The sequence below is a fragment of the Muscardinus avellanarius genome, assembly GCF_963383645.1.
Source record: "Muscardinus avellanarius genome assembly, chromosome: 1".
Lineage (NCBI taxonomy): Eukaryota > Metazoa > Chordata > Mammalia > Rodentia > Gliridae > Muscardinus > Muscardinus avellanarius.
Window position 1 is genome coordinate 186,854,562 of NC_137786.1, and position 27,688 is coordinate 186,882,249.

The 27,688-nt window shown below is 46.6% G+C and overlaps 1 protein-coding gene across 2 annotated transcripts in view; it reads right to left on the reverse strand.

The window, feature by feature from the left end:
• The window catches only part of GALNT18 (polypeptide N-acetylgalactosaminyltransferase 18), a gene marked incomplete at both ends in the record, with an annotated part of 326,966 nt that overhangs the window by 129,711 nt on the left and 169,567 nt on the right, over positions 1–27,688 (reverse strand). For both annotated transcript variants that reach the window (XM_080707751.1, XM_080707750.1), the window contains one exon: positions 21,329–21,495. In XM_080707751.1, coding sequence (XP_080563877.1) covers positions 21,329–21,495 — 167 coding nt within the window. The remainder of the gene's footprint in view (positions 1–21,328; positions 21,496–27,688) is intronic.

Genomic DNA, 27,688 nt, shown 5'->3' on the forward strand with positions numbered 1-27,688 from the left:
CTTCTCCTTAACCACTTGGTCATGTACCACTCACATGTTCTGGCCTGGGACACTCTTAGAGGGGTCTTCTCCAAGCAGAGCCTGAGATGGGAGTCTTTGGTTCCCTGCAGGAGGGTCCTTGAGTGACTCCTTCCAGGGAGTGAGGGAGGCTGGATGGGCAGGAAAGAGGTTAAGTGAACATCTGGTCCAGCTCGAGTCCAACCTCAGTCTGACCCCACAGGGAGCTCCAGAGCATAACAGCAATTCCCAGCTGAGGCAACTTGGACTTTCAGAAACCTCTAACAGCCAGGCTTTTGCTTTGGCTGTAGCAGGGGCAGGGGCATGATCTGCTAGGCATTTCTAGTAAGACATCTCAATTGCAATGAGACTGGCACAGCTTTGAGCTTCTGGCCACTGACCTGCACAGCAGCTGGGGACAAGTGGATTGGCCAGTACAGGGGATCTGGGTGGCCACCAAGAACATCCATCAAGCCAAGTAGGGCTCTAGCCTGGGCTGTAGGGTGCCAAGGGAGCATCCTCCACACCTGTGCCAGCCAAACTGCAGCCTCCTTCTCACTTGCCCAGAGTGTACCCAGACCTCATGAGGATAATTTTAGCTTCATGTCTGGTCGCATCCTTGAAACCAAGCTGAGACCCTTCTTATCCAGGCCCTGATCCCTACTAGAACTTGCTGTTTCTTTCCCAGAGACTGAATCTTAGCCTTGTTCCTGAGATCTGTCAATTTAGGATTGTGCTTCCAACCTGCTGAGGCTCGGTTCTCTGATCCTTACCCCAGCCTGAGTAAGTCTATAGAAGCCCAAGCCACAGCTTCCTGCAGATGCTCCATCCTTCAGATGGACTGGCTGGACAGAAACACAGGCTACTGGAACCCTAGGTCTGCAAGCACTGCAGGCAGGAGATGGTCTCTCCCTGCTCCTGCTTGAGCCAGGTGAGAGCCTCAGCCTGCAGCAGAGGTCCCAGCATGCTTTGCTGTGAGCCTAATTCATAGAGAGCCAACATTGCAAGGCTTTTAGAAAGGCAGTTTTTAAAAGCATTTAGAACATATGCATCATGGCCTTTGAAGCAGGTGCTATTGATGTCCCATCCACATCTCTGGCACCTCCTCCCTTCAAAATGCTCCCTCCTCCACCACATCTAATTGCCAGGACCTTTGTCTATAGGCTTTATTCAAAACCACAAAAGGCTGTTCTGCTCCAGTGGTTGGAGGGCTGAAGTGCTAGGAATTAACACCTTCTGAAAACAGCCTTTAACTAGGGACTAAAGAGGACTGGGACATAAATAACCCGCTCCCTTGCCTCAGCAGGATAATCTGAGGCATGTGTTTTAGTCCTGATTCTCAGAGTCTCCAGGTAGGATTAAGTTCTACCTGTCCCAGTGGTACTCAGCTCTTATTTGTGGCATTCTTTCTTTGTCTTATTTCCCCAACCTGCTGGCATATCTTGAACTTCCTAAATAAACTACCTGCAGTCGAGTCTGGGTGTGTCTCAGGGTTGGCTTCTGGGGGAAACAGTCCCTTCAAGGAAAAGCTGGAAAAGATGGTGTTGGTCCCAGTCCATGTGATTTGGACCCTCTTGGGAGGCTGATATATAGGAGAGCAGTACTCAGGATCCCTTGCCCCCCCCCCCAAACACAGAGTATTCCTGGAAGGAAAGCCACAACTGGCCAGACATTTTTCTGGCATTTTGGGGGACCCATTAGAATTCGGAGGCACTCTCTATTTTCTCCAGAGGCCATTCGATCCTGGGAGGTGATTTTAATCAGGGATGTGATCATCCTACAGACGATTCCTCGTTCACGCTCATTCTTCTCTAGCTCCCTCGGGCCTTTTAACAATATTAGATGGCAGTTTCAGGCTTATATAATTTGGTGCTTAATGCACCTTACCGCTAGTCCAGAACAACTGAAGTGACTCCCGAGATGTGGGCCCCACAGGAGTCACTCCTTCATGGACCCTCCACCCAGGGCTCTAGCCTAGGAGGAGAGAGGTGGGGAAGGCTGGCTCCTCCGGAGGTACAGCCTCAGTTCTCTGCAGCCTTGCTGTGTGAAGAGCAGGGTGTGCTACTGTCCTTCATGGGGACGACCGTGGAGCCAGCTGTGCAGTGCACCAGGCTCAGCCAGTCCTGACCTCCTCCCTGCTCAGTAGCCCTATGTACCCAAATGTCTACTGAGGCTCTATCCTCAAAGGACTCACAGGCAGGTCACATTCAGCACATCCAAGACTTAACTCTGTGTGTGTGTGTGTGTGTGTGTGTGTGTGTGACTAAACCAGGGACATTCTATCTCTAAAATACACCCCTAGCCCTGTGCTACTTTTTTATTTTTGTTTTGAAAAGTAGGTTCTCACTAGGTTGCTGAGAGTCTCACTGTATTGCTGAGACTGTTCTCAAACCTGTGATCCTCCCATTTCAGCCTCCCAAGTACTGGGAATAGAGGTGTGCACCACCACACCAGCTCCAAGACTTAACTCTTATTTTTTTGGGGGGGGGTCATAGGAGGAACTCTAGATGAAAAGGGAAATCCTATAGAGGAGCAAATAAGGCAACCTAAAGGAGGAGAAAGGAGGTGGGAAGAGGAAAATCTCTAAAACACACAATGTACTTAAACATATCAAAGTCAACCACTAAGGCAAGCAAGGGAAGGAGGGACGGGGAGGGAATGGGGTGGGAACTCGGTAGGGGTTAAATCAGTGATGTGTACATGTATGTACACACAAGTTTTTTTACCCCAATATGATACATGAATATAATGCACCAATAAAAAATTTAAAAAAGACTTAACTCTTAAGCTTACTCCCCCAAATCTAATCTGTCCCATACTGTACCACCTATTTCAGAAAATTACACTATCATTTCCTGCAGCATCCAAGCCAGAAACTGAGCAGCATTTCAATTCATCAGCATGTCCAAATAGATTTCAAGTCCACCCACTTCTGTCTTCTATAGCTACCATTAGCCCTTATCTGAGATGTTATAACAGCCTCCTGGTGATTTCTGTGTAGCCACTCACTACAGACTGGCCAGAGATATTCCCCAAATGCCCACCACGGTGTGCCTCTCCCTGCTTAAAGTTCCGTATGTTGCTCAGGACACTGAGAACAGTCTCCTCCAAGACGTGCATGGCTGTCCCTGCCCGAGTCTCCAGCATTGTCTCAAACCATCCTCCCCCTACATTATCACCCTCCAGCCCTGATTAAGCTTTTACGGCTCTGGCAACACAGGCTCTCCCTGACTTCAGGCTCCCCGCGAGTGCTGCTCCCTCTGCCTGGAACGTTATCTGCCCTCCATGTGGTTGTCTCCTTTCATCCTTTCTGCTCAGAGATCTTCTCGAAACATCTCACCTGAAGCATGGCCTCCTTCCCCACCCATGCATACACTTGATTTATCTTATTTCATATCATTCTATTTATATCTTTTAAGGCATTTATCAGGGTTGTGATAATTTGATTTGTCTCCTTTCTGTCTACCACACCAGACTGTGAGCTCTATAAGAGCAGCAACCATTTCAGTCTCAAATTCCCAGTGTACAGTACATTGACATGCATGCTATGGGCAATGTAATGGTTTTCTATTGCTGCCTAACAAAATACTAGAAACTTAGTACTAGTATTAAAACTTACAGATTTATTATCTCAGGTTCTGTAAGTCATTGTCCAGATAGAGCATGGCTGGACTCTCTGCTCATAGTTCACTGGACTGAGCTCAGGCGTCGGCCAGCATTGCAGTTCTCATCTGAGGCTCAGGTCCTCTTCCAGGTTGACAGGTTGTGGCACAATTCATTCCCTTGAATGAGGGACTGATGTCCTTGCTTTCCTGCCCACTGTCAGCCAGGCCACCCTCAGCTCCCTGCCACACAGTCCCCAGAGAAGCTCATGGCATGGAAGAGCTGCTTGCTCTGAGGCCACCAGAGACCCTTATACCACCAGCTGGAGAAAACTTGCTTCCAAAGAGCCCATGTGATTAGGTCAGGCCCACCCAACTAACTGAGGATCTTAATTACATCAGCAAAGTTCATTCGCAACAGTACCCAGATTAGTGTTTGAATAACTGGAAGAAGTGAGTATATACCAGGAACCATGAATCTTGGGGAGCTACCTTAGAATCCCACCTTCACAGTGACCAATAAATACCTGCTTGAATGTAAACCAGGTCTCCTCATAGCCATCTATTTATTTTTCTTTAATTTTGTTTTGTAGTACTGGGGGTGGAATTCAGGGACATTCTACCTCCAAGCTACACCCCCAGCCCTATTTTTTATTCTTTGAAACAGAATCTCATTGAGCTGCAAAGGACCTCACTGAGTAGCTGAGGCTGGCCACAAACCTCAAGCCTCCTGTCTCAGCCTCCCCAAATGCTAGAATTACAAGTGTGAGCCATCATGCCAGGCAATAGCCATCTATTTATAAAAACAGCTTCTCCAAGCCTACATGAATCTGTCTTTAGGCACAGAGCAGGCAGTTTTAAAAAATAGAGGGAAGAAAAGAATACATTGTCCCTGAATTTGGGAGATACAGAGTCCAGCTCTGCCACCACTTTTCAGTGAGAACTTTACTGATTAATTTAGCTTTTTGACTGTCCGTTCTTGTTTTGTTTTGTTTTGTTTTTTTTCCCATCTCTAAAGTGAAATCAAATATCTACCTCCTGGAATGGAAGAGGTAAAATTTTTTCATCTCCACTGACCCACACATTTAAGCATCCCTCACTCACACAGCCAAGCGTCCATACACACATTTATTTAATAGTTACAAAGTAGGAGGATGGGTGTTTTTCTGGCCATATAGAACTCAAGAATTCAGCAATCAACACCCTGCCCATCCACTGGCTTGTATGTTGTAGGAAGATGGAGCACATGGTCCAGAGGGCAGCAGCTGGGCACCTGAGACTGGGAAGTCACTCCAGAAAGATTAAACAACCACCTTGAGTGTTCTTTCCAGAGAAAATAAAATCACTTCAGCCAATTTCTCAGCCTCATGCCTGAGCAGCTCTGGTCAGGAACAGTTTGGCAAACAACTTTGTTTTCTTTGATTCTCTGCATTAGTTCTCATTTTGAAGCCAAATAAAATTTGACAATGCAGCAAGCTTGCAGGCATCCGTGAGCCTCGGGAAAGGACTGGCACCTCAGTCAAAGCCTCTCCCAAAGCAGAGGATGTGCTGCTTTCCTGGGTGTCTACGCACCTTCGGGCAGCTGTGGGGAGTCAATGCCCCTGGGCGGTCTGGCATCAATTTCTGCCCTGTTTCGTGGAACTTTCTGCTGCATCAGTGGGCATCATTTGGTGACAAGTTAATTCCTTCCCACTGTCTGGGTGGAGAACCCTCTCTCCACCTCCTGGTCTCATCAACAGGATTCTTCGATCAATTCCCCTCTGAGACCGGGGTTGAGACACTCTGCCAAGGAATGCTGAGAGCCTCGCCCGTACCATTAACCCTGCCCAGATACTCTTTTTAATTTCCATTTGGCTCAGGCCCCATGTAAATGTTAAGCCCTGATCTAATTTCTAATTCATTCCTGTCACCCATCAAATTCACCCAGGCAGAAAGGGTTTAGAGACTTGGGTTTATAAGGTTCCAGTGCACACTTCTTTGCCCAGAGGAAAGAAACAGAGGCTGGGATTTATTCCTGGGTCTCCAATAGCTTCCACATGCTGTGGTTATTTACTCTCAGATGGCAATCCCAAGCTCTGGTCACTTCCTCTATCACTCCAATCCTGGACCAGGGGATCAATGCAAATCGGGTCCAAGATCTCAAGACCCAGGGCAGTCTCAAGAATAGCACCAGAACCCATCTCCTAGAAGCACAAGCCTGTAAGACCACGTACCATTCCGAAGGAGTTCAGTGGAACTTAGTCATATGGCCACTGCCTTGTGATACAAAGAAAAACTGCAAAGGAGTGTCGAATCCAGCCTGTCTAGGTGCCTGCTCTCTGTGATGTGATGTGACGTGGAAAGTGAGCCTTTACAAGAGGGAGAGAAGAGGGAGACATTCTTGCCAGGGACCTCTGAGATAGATAGTGTTTCAAGAGAAGCTTCTGCTTCTTCCCAAAGTGAAAGGCAAAATGACCGAGGAGACCAGGGCCATATCTTACCCAACAGGGAGTTTGCTCAGCCCACCAAACATAAAAGTGTGGGTCTCCAACTTGAGCAAATGAGCCAGTCCTGCAGGCTGGCAATAGTCAGGAGCCAGCGCAGGCTGCCTCTTTTGGCTGAGCTTGGGCTCCTTCTCTTGTTCACTACAGCCACACCTATTCCTCATGGCCCCACATACAGCCCACCACCCACTATCTGTCAAGACTTGGTTTGTGACTGAACTCAGAATTCATGGATATAGTGATCGGGTCAGCATGGGGTGTAGAAGCTGGATCCAGCTGGGGGCAATTGCAGGTGCTGTCTTACCCAGATGTGTCAGCTGCAGCTTCTCTGAGCCTTGGTGTCCTCATCTGTGAAAAGAGCAGGATGACCATAATACTTTCCTCGTGTGGATGTTCTTAGAGTTAGTATTTGAAAGATGTATCTTAGCTAAAACAATTAATAGCTCTTATTGGTACCCACTTAGGCTGACAGCCTGATGTTGGGGTGTATGAATGCACAGGGGAGACATTTATTCTGATGATTGACATTTGAGATAGCTCTATGCTTAGCCTGGAAGCATCCAGAGAAGGAGGATGAGGTAAAATTCTCCTCACATCTCTGTCTCTTTCCTATCAGTTATCAAAATCACTCAGTAAGTCCTCAAAAGGTCCAAGGCATTAGGCAAGACCATAGGAGAAGAGAGAAAGAATCAGAGGAGAAGCCTCTACTCTATTCTAAATTGTTTGTGAGTCTGTTTTCTCCTCTATAAGATGGAAGAAATATTGAAGCCGGGTGTGGTGGTGCACGCTTGTAATCCCAGCATTCGGGAGGCTGAGACCGGAGGATTGCAGTTCACAGACAGCCTCAGCTACTTAGTGAGGCCATCTGCAACTTAGTGAGACCTGGTTTCAAAATAAATAAAAAATAGGGCAGGGAGTGTAGCTTGGAGGTCAAATGCCCCCGGGTTTCATCCTCAAGCCTTCCTCCCACCCCCCCAAAAAAAAAGAAATATTGACCCATGTGCAAAAGTGCCTAGCAGTTGGAACACATCAGGTGACAAATAAATTACTATGCTGACTCCTTCCCTAAAGTCTGACTAGGAAGATCCAGAAACCAAGGCAGGGCCTGTCTTTTCCTCTACCCTCGTCTTTGCATACTCAAATCCCATTCAACTCAAGACCCATCTAAAACACCAACTCTTCCAGGAAGCCTTTCAACGAGTGGCAGAGGCCGTTCCCCTGGACTCCCCCAGCACACTCTCTCTTCACCAATGTTTTGCGGCACTTACCCTTGACTCTTATGCTGTGGCATCTATGTCCTACCTCTAGGCTGCAGTTCTATGGAGACAGAGATTGTTTCTCATCAATCTCTGGATCTCTTTTGCAAACACTAGGGCTGACACTTGTTAGCATGGTACGTGAATGTCTGTTGAATGAATGAGTGAGTCCAGCTAGCAGCAATAGCACTGGACTAGGGCACGCTCTCAGCTCTGCTAGGAAGGAGGTGTGTGATGCTGAGTAACTCACCCTCTCTGGATATGTTTTACCTTCTGTCAAATGAGAGTTTGGATGACATTTTAAGGCCACCTGTCCCAGGTTGCCCAGTGCCCTTTAAGAGAAGTCCACCCTTACCATAAAGGTGAGAGAGGAAACCACAAAGTGAACCAGGCCATCTACCCCAATCCTAGGTCAGGTGTTCTGGGAGTCACAGCATGGGGAACAAGGATGTAAAAACAATGGGAATACATGCCTCGGTGCACAGGCCAAAAATCAGGGCTATGCTCTAGGAGCACAGAAGATCAAGAGTCAACCCAACCATGAGGCTGCCTAGAGAACCAGCCTTCCACCTGCGGCTGCTCCAAGAAAAGCTCTCCAGCTCACTGAGCTAACATCTCCATCATTTCCTCCTATTCAAGAGCCTCTCTCCCTAAAACCTACTGACTCCTTGAGCACTTGAGATATGTGCTCTGAAAACCAGCTAGAAACTGGGCAGTCTGCCTCTGTGCCAAATGAGGGCTGTCGAGTCCACCTGCTGGTTGCCATCCATGATCTACAGCTCATCAGAGGCAGGGCCCACATCTGCCTCACTGTGCCTCCCCTGCCCAGATCCTGGGCTGGTCTTCTATGTATCAGATAAATAGATGTAAATGAGCCTATGGGCAGAAGGAATGTAAGTCCTCATGGGCCTAAGCAGACAGATGAGGCAGTTCCTGGAAAATAATGGGGTAGGATCCTCAGTTTAGGGCCTTTGAGAATACATAAGGACCTTGATTAAAAATAAATAAAATAAAATAGACTAGCTGGCTCCCCTTGACCTTTAGTAAGATTAGATTTCTGCTGAGATGCAAAACGAGTTGGTCTACATTTGCTGGTGGACCCTCAGCCCTTATCATTGGTGCCAGCTTCTCCCCAGTACCTTCTCCAGCACAACCTCCCTTCCTAACCACCAAATAAAGGGGCTGCTCACTCTCCATAAGCTCTCAAAGCCAATTATGCAGGACAGAAACAGGCAGCAGCTTGTGTGGCTGCAGGCAACAACTTTTGTTCATCTACCCCTTGTTTTGCTAAGCACACCAAACCAGTGCTACCGAAGGCCACCTGAGTCACTTCACAGCTTGGGGCAGACTTTCCAGAAATCACTTCCTCCAGAAGTATTTTATATTCTTATCAATACTTCATAGAAGTATTTTATAATTCTTATCAATAATGTCTTAGTCTATTTTCTTCTACCTTAACAGAATACCCAAGTCTAGGTAATTTACAATAAACAGACACTTATTTGGCTCAGGGTTTTAGAGGCTGGGAAATCTAAGAATGAGGAGCTACATCTGGAGAGAGCTTTTTCATTTAATAACAGAGCAGAAGGAAAAGAGAGAGGACTGCTTTGGGGAGCTGGTAGAAACTTTAAGAGGCAAAGCCTAGTAAAAGGTATTTTGATCCCAAGGAGCATGCCTTTGAAGGGGAGAGTGGGACCTCAGCTCCTTTATCTATAATTTTGCATTCCAGCTGTGAGGTGAATATTTTGCTTCACCACATGCTCCCCACCATCACACACTACATCACTCCCACTCCAAAGCAATGAGACCAACTGAAACCTCCAAAACTGTGAGCCAAAATAATCTTTACCTCTGTATACCTTGATCAACACTGTCTCAATAGGGATTAATTTCCCAACATATGAGGTTTGGGGGACACACTGAAACCACAGCAAGTAGCACCTTGGGCTTTGGTGGTTCAAACTAATTGGGCATGCAGAGGGAGGACCGGGACTTAGGAGAGTGTGTGCATTTGGCAGGACTATTGTCAGCACCAGAGTTTGTCTTTTCAAGCTGCTGAGCAAGATAGGCTATGGGCCAAGAATGGACAAGGAGTCCTTTCCTGCTGACTGCACCGCAGGCCCACAATGTCCCTGGCCTTTCCAGGGACAGCTTGACTCTTGGCTGCCAGCAGCAGTGCCCCTGGCCTAAGGGCAGAAGGCAGCTCTCCTGCTTCACTCCCACACTCAGCTTGATCTTCAGTCCTGGGAATTTCCCCTCTGACAGATGGTCATGCAGCTGACCAGAGAAGGAGGGCCTTTTTGTATTTGATTCCTGCCACTTTTGTTTATCAAAAACTGGTCACCTTGGCTAGTCTGTAAGCAAATTGGCCCAAAGTGCTTCCAATATTGATTGCTCACAGGAAGCTCATGGGCCAAGGGGAAGGTAGACCATGTGCTCTCCAAGCACTGTTCTTGGTTGGCGAGGAAATATGCTGGGGGACTCGTGAGTCCCTAGGACAGTTTATATCAGGTGATTGGTGCTAAGGTGGGTGATGAGCTGCACTCAGCACACTTCTGTCTGACACCAGCAGGTTAGGCAGTATGGTGAGCTGGGACCTTAGCAGAGTGGCTGGTGAAGACAGAGAAGGTGCTGGTAATGTGCAAGACTGGAGCTGGAGGAACTGGATGAGCTCTGGGGCTGGTCTACAAATAGGCAATGTCCCTAGGGGCCTGCATACCCAGGTATCACTAATTACAGATGCTGATTTCTGGAGGAGGAGCTTGTCAGTAGGACGGTTCAGTTCCCAGGATCCAGGAAGTCAGGTGGATCAGCCTCTGGCTGGGCCCCTGTTTGGTGATATAGGAAATAAAACCTCCTCAAGGAAGAGAGTTGGCCAGGGCCAGATAGGGAGCCAGAGCACAGCTAGAGGATGAGGTGGGTGTCAGAGTGAAACTCCATTCCATGTTCTAGAAGTGAACCGTGGATTGGTGGTGAAGTTAGGCAGAAGCCAAGTACAGGACCAACTCAGAGAAGGTTGAGGAGAGTTGGACTTGAAAACAGGCTTATAGGTACAGGAAAGTTACCTCAGGCTACTCATGGGGAGAAGAGGCTATTGCTTGCTTCTGCAGAGGTCAGGGTCAGTGGGCTTCTAGAACAGGTAAGTTGATGTGCATTACAGAGGGTACCCCCCTGGGACACCCAGTTGGACAGTGAGACAGGCTTGTATAAAGATGCATGGTTTAGCAAGTGGAGAGTGGGGCTACATTTTATCCCCTCTCATTGTTCTGATCAGGTGAAAGTTGCAATCTGCACAACCACATGTGGCAGCCATGAAATGTGGTTTTAGAGACTAACACAGTTGAATCTGTCAGATGTATCCAGAGTCATTGGCCAAATCAGGCCAGAGCTGACACCAGAGGACACAGGCCAGTGGATGCACCCAAGAGTTACTCTCAGGCCTGCGATAAACAATGTAGTAGGTAGAGAAGCAACCTTAGACATCAGGGAGCAGGGTAAGCACACCAGGACACTTGCAAAGCTTCATCCTGGGCTCCCTATCTCTAGGTTTCTGGATGCCCACTCTCAGTCTTGTGGGTGGGTCAGCCTGGTCTCACTGCCTGGTCAAAGCAGGGGTGTGGCACTGACAAGTAGACATGGGCTGAGCAGCCAGAAAAGGCTGGAGCTGGCAGCCCATGAGCCTGGCTGTGTAAACACCTTTAAGCTGCCTGAGTCTTGGTTGTAATTCTATTAGCTACATGGGATTCTTTAAGCTCCATAAAGCACAATACTGTCGGACCACTCTTTTGCTCTGCTTTTTAAATTTTTCGCAATTATTTCAGCTGCATGCAAAGCTGCCGGTTGTTTTACCGCCTGGAATGAGTATATCTTGTGTAGGACAGCATCTTTGAAACATTATACAATGATTAGGCAGGCTCTGGGCCAAGTGATGATGGGGGCCTTGCAAGGGGTGGCAGGGACCCCAGTAGCTGGCAGCAAGCGATCTGAGAGCTCTGATTCTACTTTGTTACTCTGTGATTTTTTTTCCAACAATTAAAAGTAACAATGATTTTCAGTTGTGCAATTTCTTCTCATTCATGAGGAATTTAAAGGTGGCTCCAAGTAGAGGTGGGTGGTGGAAGAGATTCAACCCATTGGTAGTGGAGACTTGCACACCATTGCTTATGTGAGTGTGCATGAGCTCAGGTACAATGTGATACACACAGTTTACATATGATCACCACTGCATGACTACACATACACAGGTCCACAACCACATAAAACACACACAGATGCACATGAACACACATACATGCACATGTATGCACACACATACACACATATACATGCTCATATACACACAGTATACAAAAACATGCACACATGCCCACACACACTCATGCATTTGTACAGATGTGTACACATACATACACAGAGGCATGCCAACTTCTTCCTATTTCAAAGGGAATAGGAAGCTGCTTCCCTCTCAGTCAATGACCTAAAACATGGCTTCCAACTCTTCCATGACCTCTGGCCCCTGACAGGACCCTAGAAGCATCCCCCCAACATCTCTCCTTCCTGAATCCCAGCCAAAGCTCCCATGGAGGAATCAGCTATACCCTGCCACAGTTCCTTATCTGTTTCCTATTCCACTGGCCCTGTTCTCTCTCTCTCTCTCTCTCTCTCTCTCTCTCTCTCCCTCTCCCCCTCCCTCTCCCCCTCCCCCTCCCTCTCCCCCTCCTCTCCCCCCTCTCTCCCCCTCCCTCTCTCCCCCCCCAAAGGGAAGGGAAGAAAAGAGTGAGGGCATAGGTCAAATAAGTCTTTTGGAATCAGTGACCTATGATGTGCCTGAGGCAGCCCGTTTAATGTTTAGGGATGTAGGCTCTGAAACCTGGGGTTCAAGTCCCAGTCTCTGTGTGCCTTTGGACAGTGTCTTAACTTCTCTCTGTTCTTGTTATATAAAATGACATTGATAAAGGTTCTTATCAACATCATATGGCACTGATTAATTATGTGAAGTACTTAAAATATCTCTGTCACATTTAAGTATTCAATGAGCTGGGGATGCCTGGTACAAGCTCTGTCTACCTGGGGGTACTTGAAGTCTAAGGCCCAGTCCTAAGAAGTAGAGGTCAAACTCCAGAGCCCTAGCCAGGTGCTGGAGGCCAGCCTTGGGAGTCCTTCCTGCCAAGCCTGAGGAGATCCATCACCTGTGCTCAGAAGAAATGTGTGGGAGCTGATCCATGCTGGACTCCACCGCAGGGGACGTGATCATCATCCTAGCTCTGGTCTGTGCTCCCCAAGAAGCCATGAGGGTGGGCTCGTTGTCAAGGCAGAACCAGAGAGGACAGAGCCAGTGTCCACACATCCTCGAGTCTTCCAGCAGCGCAGTGGGGAGAGACACAGCTCCTCAGCCAGTGAAGCCCAACTCCCAGCCATCCTGGCTGTGTGGCCCTGGGAACTGGGCACTTGTTTTTCTAATGTCTCTGAGACCTGGCTTCCTCATCTGTGAAATGGAACTACTGACCACATCTCCTTTCCTGGGAGATTCTGATGATTCTTTTGTTCATAGAATTGATTGACTCTATGAACCAGACACTGGGATACTGAGAAGACTAGTTCTTCTCACCTGGCCACCTTGGCTAGTTGGTACCAAACAACACACTGTGATTCAGGGACTCAATATATCCAGATAGAGCACAGCAATAGGGAGGAAAATGGGGTGTGTGGGAGCACCCAGGTGGTTCTTGCACCCTGCTGGGGACAGGTTCTGCTTTGTGACCCTTGAAGCTGGAGCTAAGAAAAACATGTGTGTGGGGGGGGATATGGGAGTGTTAGAAAACTTATTCTCACAAGAGGGTAGGACCCAACCTAGGGTTACCTACCTGGCCACAGTCCCCCATGACCACATACATTGCAGATAGATGAAAAGGGAAACTGGAGTTGGGACAGAAAGAGGGAGACCACCCGGGGAGGAGGAAGGAGCCATGCCTGGGGGCAGAAGGCTCTGCTGCATATGGATGAGAGCGCTGATAGGTTTGTTTTTGTCCTATGTAGGTCCTCAGTTTCCTCCTAACAGCCAATTTTTTTTTTTTTTTTTTGGCACTGGGAATTGAACCCAGGGGCATTCTACATCCCCTAAGCAATAAACGCAGCCCTATGTTATTTGTTTTTGTTTTTTTTTTTATCTTGCAACAAGGTCTCACTAAGTTGTGGCAGGCCTCATCAACTTTGTTGAGGCTGGCCACAAACCTGCAATTCTCCTGTCTCAGCCTCCTAAGTACTGGAATTACAAACATTCACCACCATGCTTGGCTTCCAGTGGGGTTTCATTGGCTGACCTTGGGTTCTGCAGGCTGTTGGCTATCTGTCTGCCCCTCTGTCACTAAGGGACAGCTCCCTTCTGCCTGTCTCTCGAGGCCTATCTAGTTCTATGCTTTCTCCTCTTAATAGATGTGTAAGTCTTCCTACAACATGGTCAGCCTGAAGACTGAATCATGAGCGAGGAGATCTGTGGCCTGGGAGAGAGGGGCAGCTCAACCCCATCCTTCAAGGACAGGACAGACCGAAGCCATAGCTCTCTTGTTTGGAAGCCGTGACAGAGGGCAAGTATCAAGATGGATTTATGTTGGGAAAGTCACTGTCAGCCAAGAACAGATTAAAGCCCCCAGCACATGGCATTCTTAAAAGAATATTTGACATTACCATTGCTTTGATGTGCTTTTAGTCCCCAAATTCAGATTAATTTTGAAATTTCAAGTGGTAGGAAAGGAGGGAGTCTGGATTTTATGTTTATCAAAAAAAGAATATTAATTCAAAAAGGAAACAGAAACTGACTACAGCAAAGAAATGGTGTTTGAGTTATTTTCTTGTGTGTCAAAAATGAGGGTGGCTGAGCTGGGGGATGGGGGATCCCTGGGACAGCTGAAGAGGGAACCTAAAAGAGTCATGTTCCATGAGCACCTGCTCTGTGCTGGGTACTGGGATACCATGAGGCATGAGTGAGTTTGCAGAACCCTCAACTTTGTGATCAACACAAGCACATGCCACTGGAAACCTGTTGAGGGAATGAAGGAATAAATGAATGGATAGACAAATTAATGAACACGTAAATGAATGCCAAGAATTGAAGGCACAGATGACTCTATCAGCTAAAAACCCTGGGGCTTCCCTCTCACCGAAAGTCTGTAGAAGTTGAGTCATTTGGTCCCAGCTAAAGACGTTAGCCCTCTGGGATTCATTAAAAAGCATGGTAATTAAAACCAGGAGGCTCAGAGCTCTGTTCCCACCATTTTCTTGAGATAACGAGGAGGAGGGGCAAGGGAGAGGAAGCTAGTCTCTGGAGTCCCAGAGCAGGTCAGGGATGCTTGCTAGCTGGGTGACAGGGGAGTGGCAAGGCTCAGGGTTAGTCGTCTATTTCTGAGAACAGGAGCTGAGTTCAGGACAGGTAGGGAAAACAGCAAGACCATCCCCCAACTTTCCATTCCACTACAATCATGTGTATTCAGGCCATCTCCTTAGGAGGCAGTAAGCCCCCCCCCCCCAAGTAGTGGCTCTGGGACAGCTGAGGACACTGCCATCTATGATCCTTTGCTGCAGCAGAGAGAGGGGGCAACCATTAGGAGAGCAATTCACAGAAGGTCTTACTGTATCTTTGTCCCTGGAAGCTTGCTAGAATGCAGATTCCAGGCCTTGCCCCATATATCCAGAGTAAAAACTCACTCTTTCTTTCATTGAATCAATAAGTATTGAGCACCTACAAGTATCAGATAGTATTCTAGGTGCTAGAGATTTAGCAGGGGGCAAAACAGATGCTCCTATCTTCATGGAACTTACCTATCAGGCATGGGAAAAATGTTCCAATAAATAAAGGAGAGTAAGCAGATGAGTTCAGGCCACCAGATGGCAGTAGGTGCTCCAGAGCAAGGAATGGTGAACAAGGGCTGCCATTTGTGGTGGTAGATGCTTGTAATATCAGCATTCTGGAGGCTGAGACAGGAGGGTGGTGGTTTGTGGCCAGTCTCAGCTACTTAGCGAGGCCCTTTGTAACTCAGTGAGACCCTGTTTCAAAACGAAGAATAAAAAAAAAAGATAAGGGCTGGGGGTATGGCTTGAAAGTAGAATGCCCCTGAGTTCCATCCCCAATACCACAGTAAATAAATAAATAAATAAATAAATAAATAAAACAAATGGGGGTGATTTAGTGACAGCCCAAGTGAGAAGGTGGTATCTAAGGAAAGGCTAAGGAGGTGAAGGGGAAGATTCTGCACAAATTGAGGTGGACTGAGGGCATTTCAGGTGCAGGGCACAACAAGTGTTAATGTCCTGAGGTCGGGGGATGCCTGGTATGAATCTCCTTATATTTAATCAAGCTGAAACACTAATGTTTGAGGCCACTGCAGAAGAGTGACAGCACCCAGCACGGGAGCCAGCCTCTGAGAAAGCAGAGCCAGTGTTTCGTTGAAGATGTTGCTAGGGAGGCAGAGAACAGGGACTGAGACTCCTATGTAGAACAAATTGCAAAGCCTCAGCCCTGGCTTTCAAGAGAGCTCAAGGTCTAAGGCCTGGATGAAGAAAGCATGGTTGGCTGCTTCTTTCCTGGTCTGAGGAGGCACAGGCCTGACACCCCAAGCATAGGTGCGTCAGAGGAGGGTCAGAGACAGAGAAGGCCCAGGGCACATAGAGCCCAGGCAAAGGCTGGGGAGGATGGCTTGTGAGGGAGACAGTCTGACGGCTCACCCGGATCAGTGTAGAATGTTAAACACCCACGTCCCTTCCATTGGATCTTATCTCATCCAGGCTCCCAACAATCCTGGAGGTAGGATTTATACATCTCAATTTTACAGATAAGGAGAATAGGGTTCACCGAGGTTAAGCACACAGAGCCAGGAGGAAGTCAGCCACTGAACTCCACGCCATTCCCACCAGCAGGCCACCTTTCCACAGTGGCCAGGTTACCACAGCCAGCTTGGCTCACTGTTGCTATTTTTATTACTGCCACTTTAACTCTCTCCACTGACCCCTGGTACTTAAAAGACTTAGAATTTCACTCCCCTGACCTTATGTTATCTTCAGCAACTCTCTCAGACGAACATAGAGAAGTTGGCCCAGTGACCTCCACCCCCAGCACCCAAGAAGACTGAAGATCAGAGACCCATATCCAGGAAGTGGTGGGAACAAGACCAAGAATGAGTCCTGTTGTGTTTCACTCCTATTTCATATGTATGGCAGAGTCTAGATGAGATCTGACATTCTCTTCATACTCCAGAAACACATGGAACTGAGCCAGGTCACTTGACTTGAAATGAATGAAGGTCCCATGCTGAATGGGGCGAGTCCTACGAGAAACAGCACCCAAGCTGCGGCCTGTACTCTGAGTCCAGGCTGGGATGGGATCAAGGGACCTGCAACGTGGCCTGAGGCCAGAGATGCCCTCTTCTCAGCAGCTCTCAAGTGTCCCTTCCTCCCCTCTTGGGACTTCAGCTCAGCCTGGTGTCTGAAAACGCCATTTCTAGTCATTTCCCTGCCCGTTCCACACAGGGGGCTCTCTAGCTGGGACCAGCCTTCTTCCTAGGCCCTGCCTGCCTCAGAGGACTGGGACAGAATCCATAATTCTGTTTGACTCTCAGCACCCTTTACTGCCTCCACTTGGCCCCTGCACTCCCATCAGTCTCTCCCGAGTGGCGGAGAGATGGGCCTGTTCTTCTACAGGCATCCCTGGTTTCTGTGCCCTGGATCCATCTTCTCCTTCCTCCATAGACACTGCTCCAGAGCTCCGCCTCAAGGGACTCAAACACCCCTCCCCATACTCTGGCCTCCACATTTCTTAACAGCTCTATAAGCCACTCTAATATGCATTCAAGTCTGAGAACAACCTGCTTTTTAAAAAAGGGAGGAATAGAATAAAATAGAATATAATGGAATTGAACTGAATAGCACAGAGCAGAACACAATAGAAAATAGCAGAGTGCTTTGTGCATTGTAAGGGTGGGTGTTGTTTATTAAAAGTTTCATTTCAATTGTGTGTGTATGGGTAGGAGTAGGTGTGTCATCCTGGGTCAGGATGCAAATTTATTTCTTATCATAGAGTATGGTAATTTTTATTTTTATTTTTGGAAAACATTGCTCCAGTTTCTGCTTTAGCTTGTGAGTCTTCTCTTTAGTAAAAATCTCTGATAGAAAGAAAAATATCTAGGCTCACTGCCTGCTTTTCATCTTCTTCTGGTGTTTACAGTCATGGCCCCAACCTTCCACCAATGCTGCCTCTCACTAAGGTTTCCATGAGCTGTGTCTTCCACATGCAGGGGCTTCTTCTCACACTCTTTGTCATTCAACCTGTCTGTAAGTTTGTGTGAATAGATGGCTAGCTCACTCCCCAAATTCTCTCTGTCTACCGGGCTTCATTCCCTTACAGATTCCCCCAACTGTTCTTTCTCCGTCTTTCACCAGCTAATCTCCTCTGGGGTTCTGAGTATCTCATCTCCAGATTCTCGTAAGCTTTTAGACTTCAATGCTCCCCCTTATCTTTTGATACCCTCTCCTCTCAGTTGATGGTTTCAATTACCCTGTGTATGAGACACCAAGTCCATGTCCCCATGTTGTTTTCTGAGCTCTGGTCATTTAGCTGTGTGCTTGGCCTCCTGGACATGGGGGCGGGCAGGGGAGGTAACACTGACTGTTCAATCCATAATCGTATGTTTCACCACTCTGGGCAGTAAGACAAGCGAGAGTGGGGGAATTATCATTCCTATTTCAGAGAAAGAAGTTGAGATTCTGAGCTGTTGAAGGACTTTTCCATGGTATCTTGTCAACCATAGAAAATGCTTTACCCAGATTTTCCATCTCTGTAAACAAAAATACTTGACAAACACAACTTAGAGGAAGAAAGGTTTACTTGGGGCTCACAGTTTTGAAGATTTCAGAGATCACTCGGGTAGCAGGACTTTAGGGTGTGGTAGTGGAGGAAAACGCTGCACTTAGCTCATGGTGGCAAGAAGCAGAGAGCAAGAGAAGGGGTTCAGTAACATATAATCGCAAGGCCATGCCCCCAGTGAACTACTTCCTCCAGCCATGCCCCACCTCTGAATTTCGCTGCATTAGGAACATGCTTTAAATACATGAACCTTTTGGTGGGGGTTTTCCAAATCCAAACCATAACAGAGAGTGCCTGAGAACCCATGACTTCCAGCTTCAGCTGAGAGTTTTCTCCCTTCTCACCAAGCACTGGAAACTCAGTGTGTCCAAAAGTGAATCTACATCTTACGCATTGCACTACAGGCTGTCATCCAGAGCTGTGAATGATTAAGAATATTTTTTTTAAAGATTGATGTCCAGACTCGACCTTAATGAGATAGAATCTTCTGGGAGAGCCATTTTTTTTACCTTTATATTCTAATGTAATTAGATATACATACAAATGCACAAGAAGGTGCTGAACACCCCTAACCCAGCCTCCACTCTGTGGTAACATCTTACACAAGAGCACAATATCAAAACCAGGATGGCGATGTTGCTATAGTTCATGCAGCTGTTCAGACCTCTTCAGTTACACAGGCACCCATGTGGGGGTGTTATAAAGCTGGATGCAGTCTTAGAATACACGTATCTTCAAGTAACCACCATCACAATCAAGATACTTAACTGTACTCTTACCACAAAACTCCCAAGAGCTTTAGTTTTGAAAGTTCCCAAGTAATTCCTTCTCACACACATTGCTCACAAGTAGCTACTGCACCAACACACCTGTTCTCCCACCTCCTTTCCCCAGGCTGACACACTACCATCCTCTGTGTAAACCTGGCTTGATACCTGGAGTCATTGGTAACCTGCCCTTTGTTGGCACATCTGCCCACGGCAGGCTCAACAGATTCTGGCTTCCTGTTTCTTGGGCCTGTCTTTCCTCAATCCTCACAATCCCCTCCTCTGGGGACTCCAGTCCTCTTGACTCCTTGTCTGTCCTACTGTAGCAATCTCTTCACCCTCAAGATTCCCCTCACCTCCACCAGTATCACAAAACATGGCCAAACTCTCCATGGCCCAGTTGTGACCATTCCGTCCTTCAGACTGACATCTTTTGATGGCACAATCATGTAAAAACAAAGCCCTAACTTTAAAATTCAAATATGAAATTCTCTGTATCAGGTTCACTTTTCTTATTAAATTTTTCAAATGCAATATTAACTTTTTCTTATTTTCCATATGAACTAAAGACAATCCTTAATGGTACGATAAGCTTTTATCCTTGAGGAAGAAACAAGAGGCCCCACGATTTCTTCCTCTTAGTGCTTTGTCCTCTTTTCTCTTTAGCATGTGAGGAAGTGCAGCAGAACAAAGCCAGTAAATTCCCTTGCTTCAGGGATGTCCTCATCTTTGAATGGCCGCTTCTTTAATCCCTTGAATCCTTGCAATATAAGATGTGAGGGGTCCAACAGGCCTAGGTGGAACTGGGGAGTAGGCTAACATGTCTGGGGTTAGCCACTGAGGAATGAGAACTTTCTTAAATACTGGTTTCAATCAGCATTCTCACCGCTGTGACTCAAAATGCCTGAAGACCACAACTTAGAGGAAGGAAGATTTATTTGCTCACAGTTCTGGAGTTTTAAGAGGTTTCAGGCTGGGTCATATCTGAAAAATTCAAGGGTTTTAGCCACAGAAAGCAGAGGGGAGGTCCATGAACATATATATAGTCCCCAAGATGACACCCCCAATAATCTACTTCCTCTAGCTTACCACCCAGTAAATTCATTACAATGGATTTACTCACTGATGAAATTAGAACACTTATGATTCAATTATATCACCTCTGGACATCAATACATGAGCTCTTCCAAAGACATTCTATAGCCAACCATAACAGCATCCATTCCTTAGGTCCCAAGCAAGGAGATGATAGGTAGCCAATAGCAACAGGAGCTGGGTTCTTTCCTGTATTCCTCATGATAGGCAATCACCTATACTACCTATTTGCTAACATTCTTGATGCCTGTTCCTTCCTTAATGTCTATGGAACAATGAAAGTCAAGTGATTCATGAGCATTGCCCTTCAGAAAGCTCTATAATCCCCTCACCGTGCTGCTCCTACACTTTTTCCTACATGATGATAAAGTGAAAAAGAAAATTCGCTTATTGAGATTAAGTGCATTTCAATTATCTGATATGTTTCTGCTTTAATTGATAACAAATCATAAATTGCCTACCTCATTACAGCAACTGACTCACTGGGAAATTTACTACCTATACCAGAGAAGGCTTAAAAGATAACACAAGCCCAGGGACTCTATGATCCAGTGACCCAGCAGTCTATTTTTAAAAATCTCACATTGTCAGCAGCTCATACATATAAATGGTATTATCAAAAGTACTGGTTTCTAAACTGTCTCAATACATGGCCTTTAAGTTTGGAGAATTATGGGTGTGGTATATGGGGGGGGAGAATCAGAGGCCATGGAAAGTGCACTAAGGCACAGAGAGCTGCTAGTGACTGGTGGCTGGTGGCTGGTAGATAGAAGGAGAGGGAGTGATGCAAAGACTTCACAAGTTATCTCTAGGCCACCTGGGGCCTTACTAGGGATCAATGGAACAAAACACAGGGGAATCAAGCAAAGAGGCTACACATTTATCAACTCTGTTACTACTGTTGGATTTCACATGCACTGCCATCCCCACCACTGCTAAGACAGTACCAATGAGCAACCTTCCAGGCAGAGGCTAAGGAACACCACTAAATGAACTGATGCTCCAGAGAAAAGAGTCACCATGATGCATAAGGGTGGAGGTCAAGGTCTCTTATATCACACTGGAATGCTGGAAGAGAGTTGCTGGCCAGTGAGGAAAATCTGAGAACCAGAACCCTCTGGGAGGCATGGCAGTGAACCTCCTAAGCAGTGACTGTTATGAATCTCTCATCTCAGAAGTGACACACCAGAGAAAGAGCAGCAACTGAGAGCCTTGGGAAAACAAGGACCAAAGCTGGACCTTCCGCTCAGGAGTCAGCAGAGAGCTGGGCACTCACCATTGCTGCTGTTGTCATCCACCAGGATGATCTCCTTGAGCAGGTGTGGGGGAGTGCGTTCCATGGCTGAATGGATGGAACGCAGCAGCACCGAGAGCGCCTCATTGACAAAGATGAACACGATGCTCACCTCGGGCAGGCTGTCGGGGAATGAGAGGTTGCGGCACCTGGAAAAAAAGAACAGACAATCTTTTGTATCTGTCAGGGACTCAGCTGGAGTCACCCCAGTTGTGAGCCCATCTCACATCTTGCTCTAGTTCTACTGGAGGAAATGGGAGTCTAGATTTGTCCCAGGACCCCTTCTTTTTTGATACACTTCAGATGAACTCTGTGTGCAACAGAAAGACTCACAATCACTTAAAGTGTGCCCCATAATTGCGTGTAAATTTGCCAGTGACTATTCCAGCTGAGCAGCTGTACTTGAGCACCCAGCATAGCAGATGGTATGGGCAGGGAGTCCCTGAGTGTTTACTGGAAGAATGACTCGATGGAAACTGCAGCCAGAAGAAAGCTTTAGTGTTTCCAAAATGACAACACCAGGTGAGGCCAGATCTTAGGGCACCATCCTCAGGAGAGAAGAACATCTCTTCCCAGAGCCTCTACTGCCCAAACCCACTCTCCTCCATTCCATAAGGCATCTTGCCAGGGACCCAGCCTTAGAACCAGGCTGAAGCTAGAATCCATCTCAACACAAATGAGGGATGGAAGGACTGTATCCAAAATCATTCACAGATGGACACTGAGGCACAAGGGGGATAAGTCCCCACTTACAGCTGTACTAGGAGTCAGCTGCCAAGAAAGAATCCAACTCTGGTCTTCTGATATCTGCACCAGAGTTCCTCACTGAAGAAGAAATGATCACAGAAGAGACCACTTCAACCTGCTGTTTCCCCCAAGTTCCATGAAAGCTCGAAGCCATTGGGAGGAAGCCAGAGCCACTACCCAAAGACTAGAGGCAGACAAGAAAGGCTGTGTGACATTCTCCAGAGGAAGAGGGATATACAACCTTAAAATCAGACCCCCGAGAGGTCAGATAATAAGAGATGTCATGGTTCCCAAGGGCAAGTCTCTCTCTTGAAAGCATGGTGTTGGCAGGCAGGAAACCACTACTGGTGCCCTATCTCGGCTGAAATTAAACGCTGTTCCAGGAGGCACTGAGCTCCCATCTTCAAGGCCATCAAGTGAAAGAATAGGGCAGCAATTCAGCCATGTCCTAGGTCCTGGGCTTAGAGAGGAGGTTGCCTGCACCACCACCTGTCACTGACGGCTCCAGGAGTTTAGGGTAGGTGACCATGCTCCGCTGCTCCGGGTGGGGGTTGTAGCCAGGTTACAACACGCAATAATGAGTGTAATAACATAGGGCTTCTGCTCGTCAGTAATTAAAGTGCTGCAGGATAGGAACGGGCCTGCTCTTCCTTAATGAGGGAGGCTGCAGGATAACCAGCACTGAGCAATTTGGAGAAATCACCATGGGGCCCCAGCCTGCTTAAGAGTAGGAGATTAATAAACTAAAATCACTGTCTCTATGGTTACCAGAAATTTACAGAAACTTTTCCTATTCTATTTCCAGCTCTTCTTTCTCACCAAAGAGAGGTAGGGGGAGAGAATGATTTGAGCCTTTTCCAAAATCTACTTCATACTTGCAATTTTAATAAAACATCAGGTTAAAAGATTTGTGTAGAATGTATTCATTCTTGTATTTAATATAATAAATATTTATAGAGATTTTTCCACCTGGCAGGTACTGTTATAAGTAAGTACTGAGAGTCTAACAAGAAGTGGACATAGTCCTTGTTCTTGTGGAGTTTATACTTTGACAAAGGAAATAAACAAGGAGGCATAAAATGATTGATTTTTTTTTTTTTTTTTGGTGGTACTGGGGGTGGAACCCAGAGGCTTTCTACCTCTGGGCTATACTCCCAGACCTATTTTATATTTTATTTGGAAACAGGGTCTCGCTAAGTTGCTGAGAGCCTCATTAAGTAGTTGAGGCTGGCTTCGAACACGCAATCCTCCTGTCTCAGCCTCCCAAGCGTGGGGATTACAAGCATGCGCCACCACGCCCAGCTAAAATGACAGAATTTTAAACAAGTGCTAAGATGAAAAGTAGGCGGGAGGATGGCATGCTAGGCTTTATTGCTGACAGAATTTAGCAGGGAGAAGGGTGAACGGTACCAATACACTTTCTTTATTCTGAGTTGTCCATTGTACTTATATTAAAGAACAATAAAGTTTATGCACTATTTGCTTGACCATGATCTGCAGCTGTTCCAAGGAGTAGTCAAGAAACCCTTTATGAAGAGGACATATTTGATCAGAAACTCAATAGCATGCAAAAGTCCCACAAAGCCAAAAGGACAGTGCTGTGTGGCTGGAGAGGAGGGAGCGAACTTATCTAAACTCAGTAAAGAACTGGGTATGGAGAGGTGGAAAGAGGAACTTAAATGAAAGAGAGAAAAATGTGGACTGACTTTTTTTTTTTTTGGTACCTGGAATTGAACCCAGAGGCATTCTACCTCTTGAGATACAACCTCAGACGTATTTTATTTTTATTTTGAAACAGGGTCTCATTAAAGTTACCATGTGCTGGCCTTGAACCTGCATCAGCCTCCCAGGTACTGAGGAATGACTCCTTAAGCTCATCAAATTCTTTCTGAAATTTTTTATTGTTGTGAAGATAATTTTTATAACAGCGATTCCAAGGTTGACAGCCAAATAATTCTGCTGGATAGTACTTATTTATGGTAGAAAAACAAGACTAATAGCTGGATTTTTCTGAGCGTGGAAACAGAGATGAATATTAACACTGAAACTATTTGCTAATTCCATTTTTTTTTTTTTGGTGGTGGTGGTAATGGAGATTGAATTTAGAGTACTTCTACTTCTGAGTTATATCCAGCCCTTTTTTATGTTTTGTTCTGAAACAGGTTCTTGCTAGGTTATTGAGTATCTCATTAAGTTGCTGAGGCTAGTCTTGAACCTGTGATTCTCCTATCTCAGCCTCTCAAGTACTGGGATTATAGGAGTGTGTCACACACCTGGATGTTAACTGCATTTTAAAATCAATGCCAAACATGGTCAAACAAATGGTACATGACCTTTATTCTTCTTGAATCTAAGTACAATGGGCAGTTCACAGTAAGGCCAAAGTGATGGTACACGTTCACACTCCTCCCCGCTAAACTCGGCCAGCAATGAACTCGACACCCTGGCTACTGTGCTAGCCCTGGGATTTTCTGTAAGTTCTCAGAGCCTCATGTCATTCTCTGCATCAAATGGTTACCAGGTATCTTTCAGAGATGGAGGTCAACTGCCTCTCCTGCTCTCTTTCCTTCTTCATTCTGAATATAATTACCTGGGATCCCACTTCCAAAGAGATGGGTTTTAATTTCTCCCGGTAACAGCCACAATGATGCGAACTGCCAATCTCCGTAAGCCAGTCTCCTGACAGTCTTTCTCCGAGCAGAATTGAAATGCTATATTTGTTTTACAAGCTAAATCCTGCTGATTACTATTTTCATATGAAAGACTTTTGAACATCAGGTTTTTATATGAAAACTCTTTTGTACATAACACCTACACTATTGCATCACATTTGTACTTGTTTATACGCTCTGCCCCTTGCTATGATGAAGTGAAGACTGATTTTAGTCTATGCTGTTGCCCCGCCTTAGGCCGGGGCCTGGCATGTAGTGGGTACTCAGTGAATGCTTTTGGCATGACGAAAAGCTAACAAATTTATTTTTGTACAGCCTACACTTAACATGCATGCCACTGGTCTCAGACTAGTCCTTTTTTCCTTACAAATCTCCTCCCTCTAAAGGAGAATCAGGTCCTTGCTCCACAAGCAGGGTCTTGTTCTCTCTCCCTCCCTTTCCCTGAATTTATGGTCCCAATTCCTCACATTCAGTCTCCGGAAATTCTCAGTTTCTTCACACAGTAATTAAGTGATCCCTCTGGGGCTAAATACTCTGACCTCCTTAAATCCTTCTTTTCTGCCTTGCTCTCCTGGGAGCTGCTCAGGCCCTGCCAGACACAGCCACCTGCTGAGGGCCACTCTCTCAGTGTCACCTGGCAACCCTCCCCCACCCTCCATTTTTTCCCCCCCGCACTTAACTGAAAGTGGGTCTGGGTGAGCAGAGAAGGTAAGGAGTGGGCAATATAAGACAGATGAAGTAAATAGTTTTTAGTTAAAAAAAAAAAGCACTGTGGGTGTAGGATGGGAGTATCCCGGTACTAATCCCAGCTTTGCACCTCCCGCCCTGCCACGTGACCAAAAGCAAGCCATTTTACCCCTCTCTGCATCTTCATCAGAGGAAGAAATGGTCATTTTGATGTCATCTCTGTAAAAACTTCAGGATCTCCTATCTCACATGTGATGAATAGAAGACATTTTATTGAAGACATAGTTTACAAACTTTTCTGACCTCCCAATCAGTGTCTATTCACTGTCAAAGGCCTCAAGAAACATCCCTTTGCTGCCATGGTGAAAAGACAGGGAAACTCATCAGGGTTGGCCAGGGATTTTCCCATTATTAACAATGAATGTCCTGAGCAAACTAGGAGCTACATGCTCACTTCCTGGAACCATGCCTGGAAAATGGCAGGCATTTTTTTGTTTGTTGAATAAATTTCCTCCTAAATCCCCCCCCCCCACACACACACATATGCACCACACCAGTACAGGCATGGTTTCTGTCTTCCTCTCTGCATTGAAGCAGAACACAATGCTGGGGAGGGGGGTGAGGGTGGACAGGCAGAAAGAATATGGCACATCAGGCCAGATGTGACAAATTTTCTGGCCACAGTTCTTGTTATCACTGCTAGATACTAAACTCTGGACAGAATCCTTCATGCTGCAGTCCAGGTCCTGCAATGGGAACAAACCTCCAAGAGCTGCCACAGAAGAGGATTGCTCTTGACTCTAGCTCTGTGCAGCTGCTTCACAATCCCGCTTGCTTTGCTCACCAGCATAGTACTAGCCTCCAGATTCTGCCTCTAGTGTGAACTACTGAGATGTTCTTTCCAGCACCTGGATCCTCCAATATCACAGCTCCATGCCAGGCTGCAACCAGGGCGTCCGTTCTCCATCTCCCAGACTGTACTCGTCAGCTTCCCATTGTTAGGACAAATACCCAAGATAAATCAACTTAAAGTAAGGAAAGGTTTATTTTGACTCATGGCTTTAGCCCATGGTTTAGTCCATGGTCACTTGGCCCTGTAGTCTTGGACCTGCAGAGGAACTGTACATCATGGTAGAGGCAGCTAGGAGGCAAAATGAGACTGGGATCCTGATATCCCCTTCAAGAACCCACCTCAATGACCTCACTTCCTCTAACTAAGCCACATCTCCTGAAGGTTCCACCATGTTTCAATGGTGACACAGGCTGGGGACCAAGCCTTCAACACAGGGGCTCTGGTGGATATTGCAGATCCAAAGGATGTCACAGAGCCACCCTCCCAGCAGCCCTGGATGGCTGCTCCTGCTCTCCTTCTTCTGCAGAAAAGGGCAGAAGACATGGAAATCTGAGGAGCCACATGGGTGTGACCAGCCCTTCCCTGCTTAAGCCCCCAAAGGAACTCTCACTCATTTTGTGGAGAGGCACACTGCCCTGTAAGATTAAGCCATAAAAGTTCCCTTTTTACTTTTATTTTTGCTCAAAGTCAAGCTATTTTCCACTAGAGATAAAAAACAAACAAGGTGTTTCAGAGAGGGGAGTGATATGGCTGTCTAATAAGGGAGAATTGATGGTCATGATGAACTCTACTTTATTGATCTGTGCACACAAAAGGAAAGGCAGGGACAGGGAGCAACAACTTAGGGAGCTTCTCTACAGCGTTCCCCTCAGATTGTTTCAAGTTATTTATGAGACAAATTTATATCAAGAGCCTCAGTGCCATTACCTGTAAGAGGAAGGGAAACCGATGAGGACTAAGTGAGATCCAGCCCAGCTCCTGGACTCTGGATAAGGCCCAGGGTGGTACCCACCCAGGCATCACCCACTGTGGCTTGGCACCTCCCTATCAGACTGGCAGATCTTTCCTTCCTTGTCTTTGGCAAATCTATAAGGCCTAGGCCATCAGAACATAATTATTGGAGGCTGCTGGACCTGAAAGGATTAGACATACCTCTTCCAGAATGAAGATCAAAGTAAATGGGCCTGTCTGCCAATGCATATTGGGAACAGTCTAACCATGCCAAGGTTCTAAGAATGCTGGAGGAGGGGCAGCCTGGACAAAGCAAGTGAGTGGGTGACATTTCCAGGTAGCTACTCCCCAAAGGGGGTTGTCCTGGCCCCACTTTCTTCTCAGCCTTCTCCCAGAGAGACCCTCCCCTCTCAGCATAGTCAGCCTACAAGG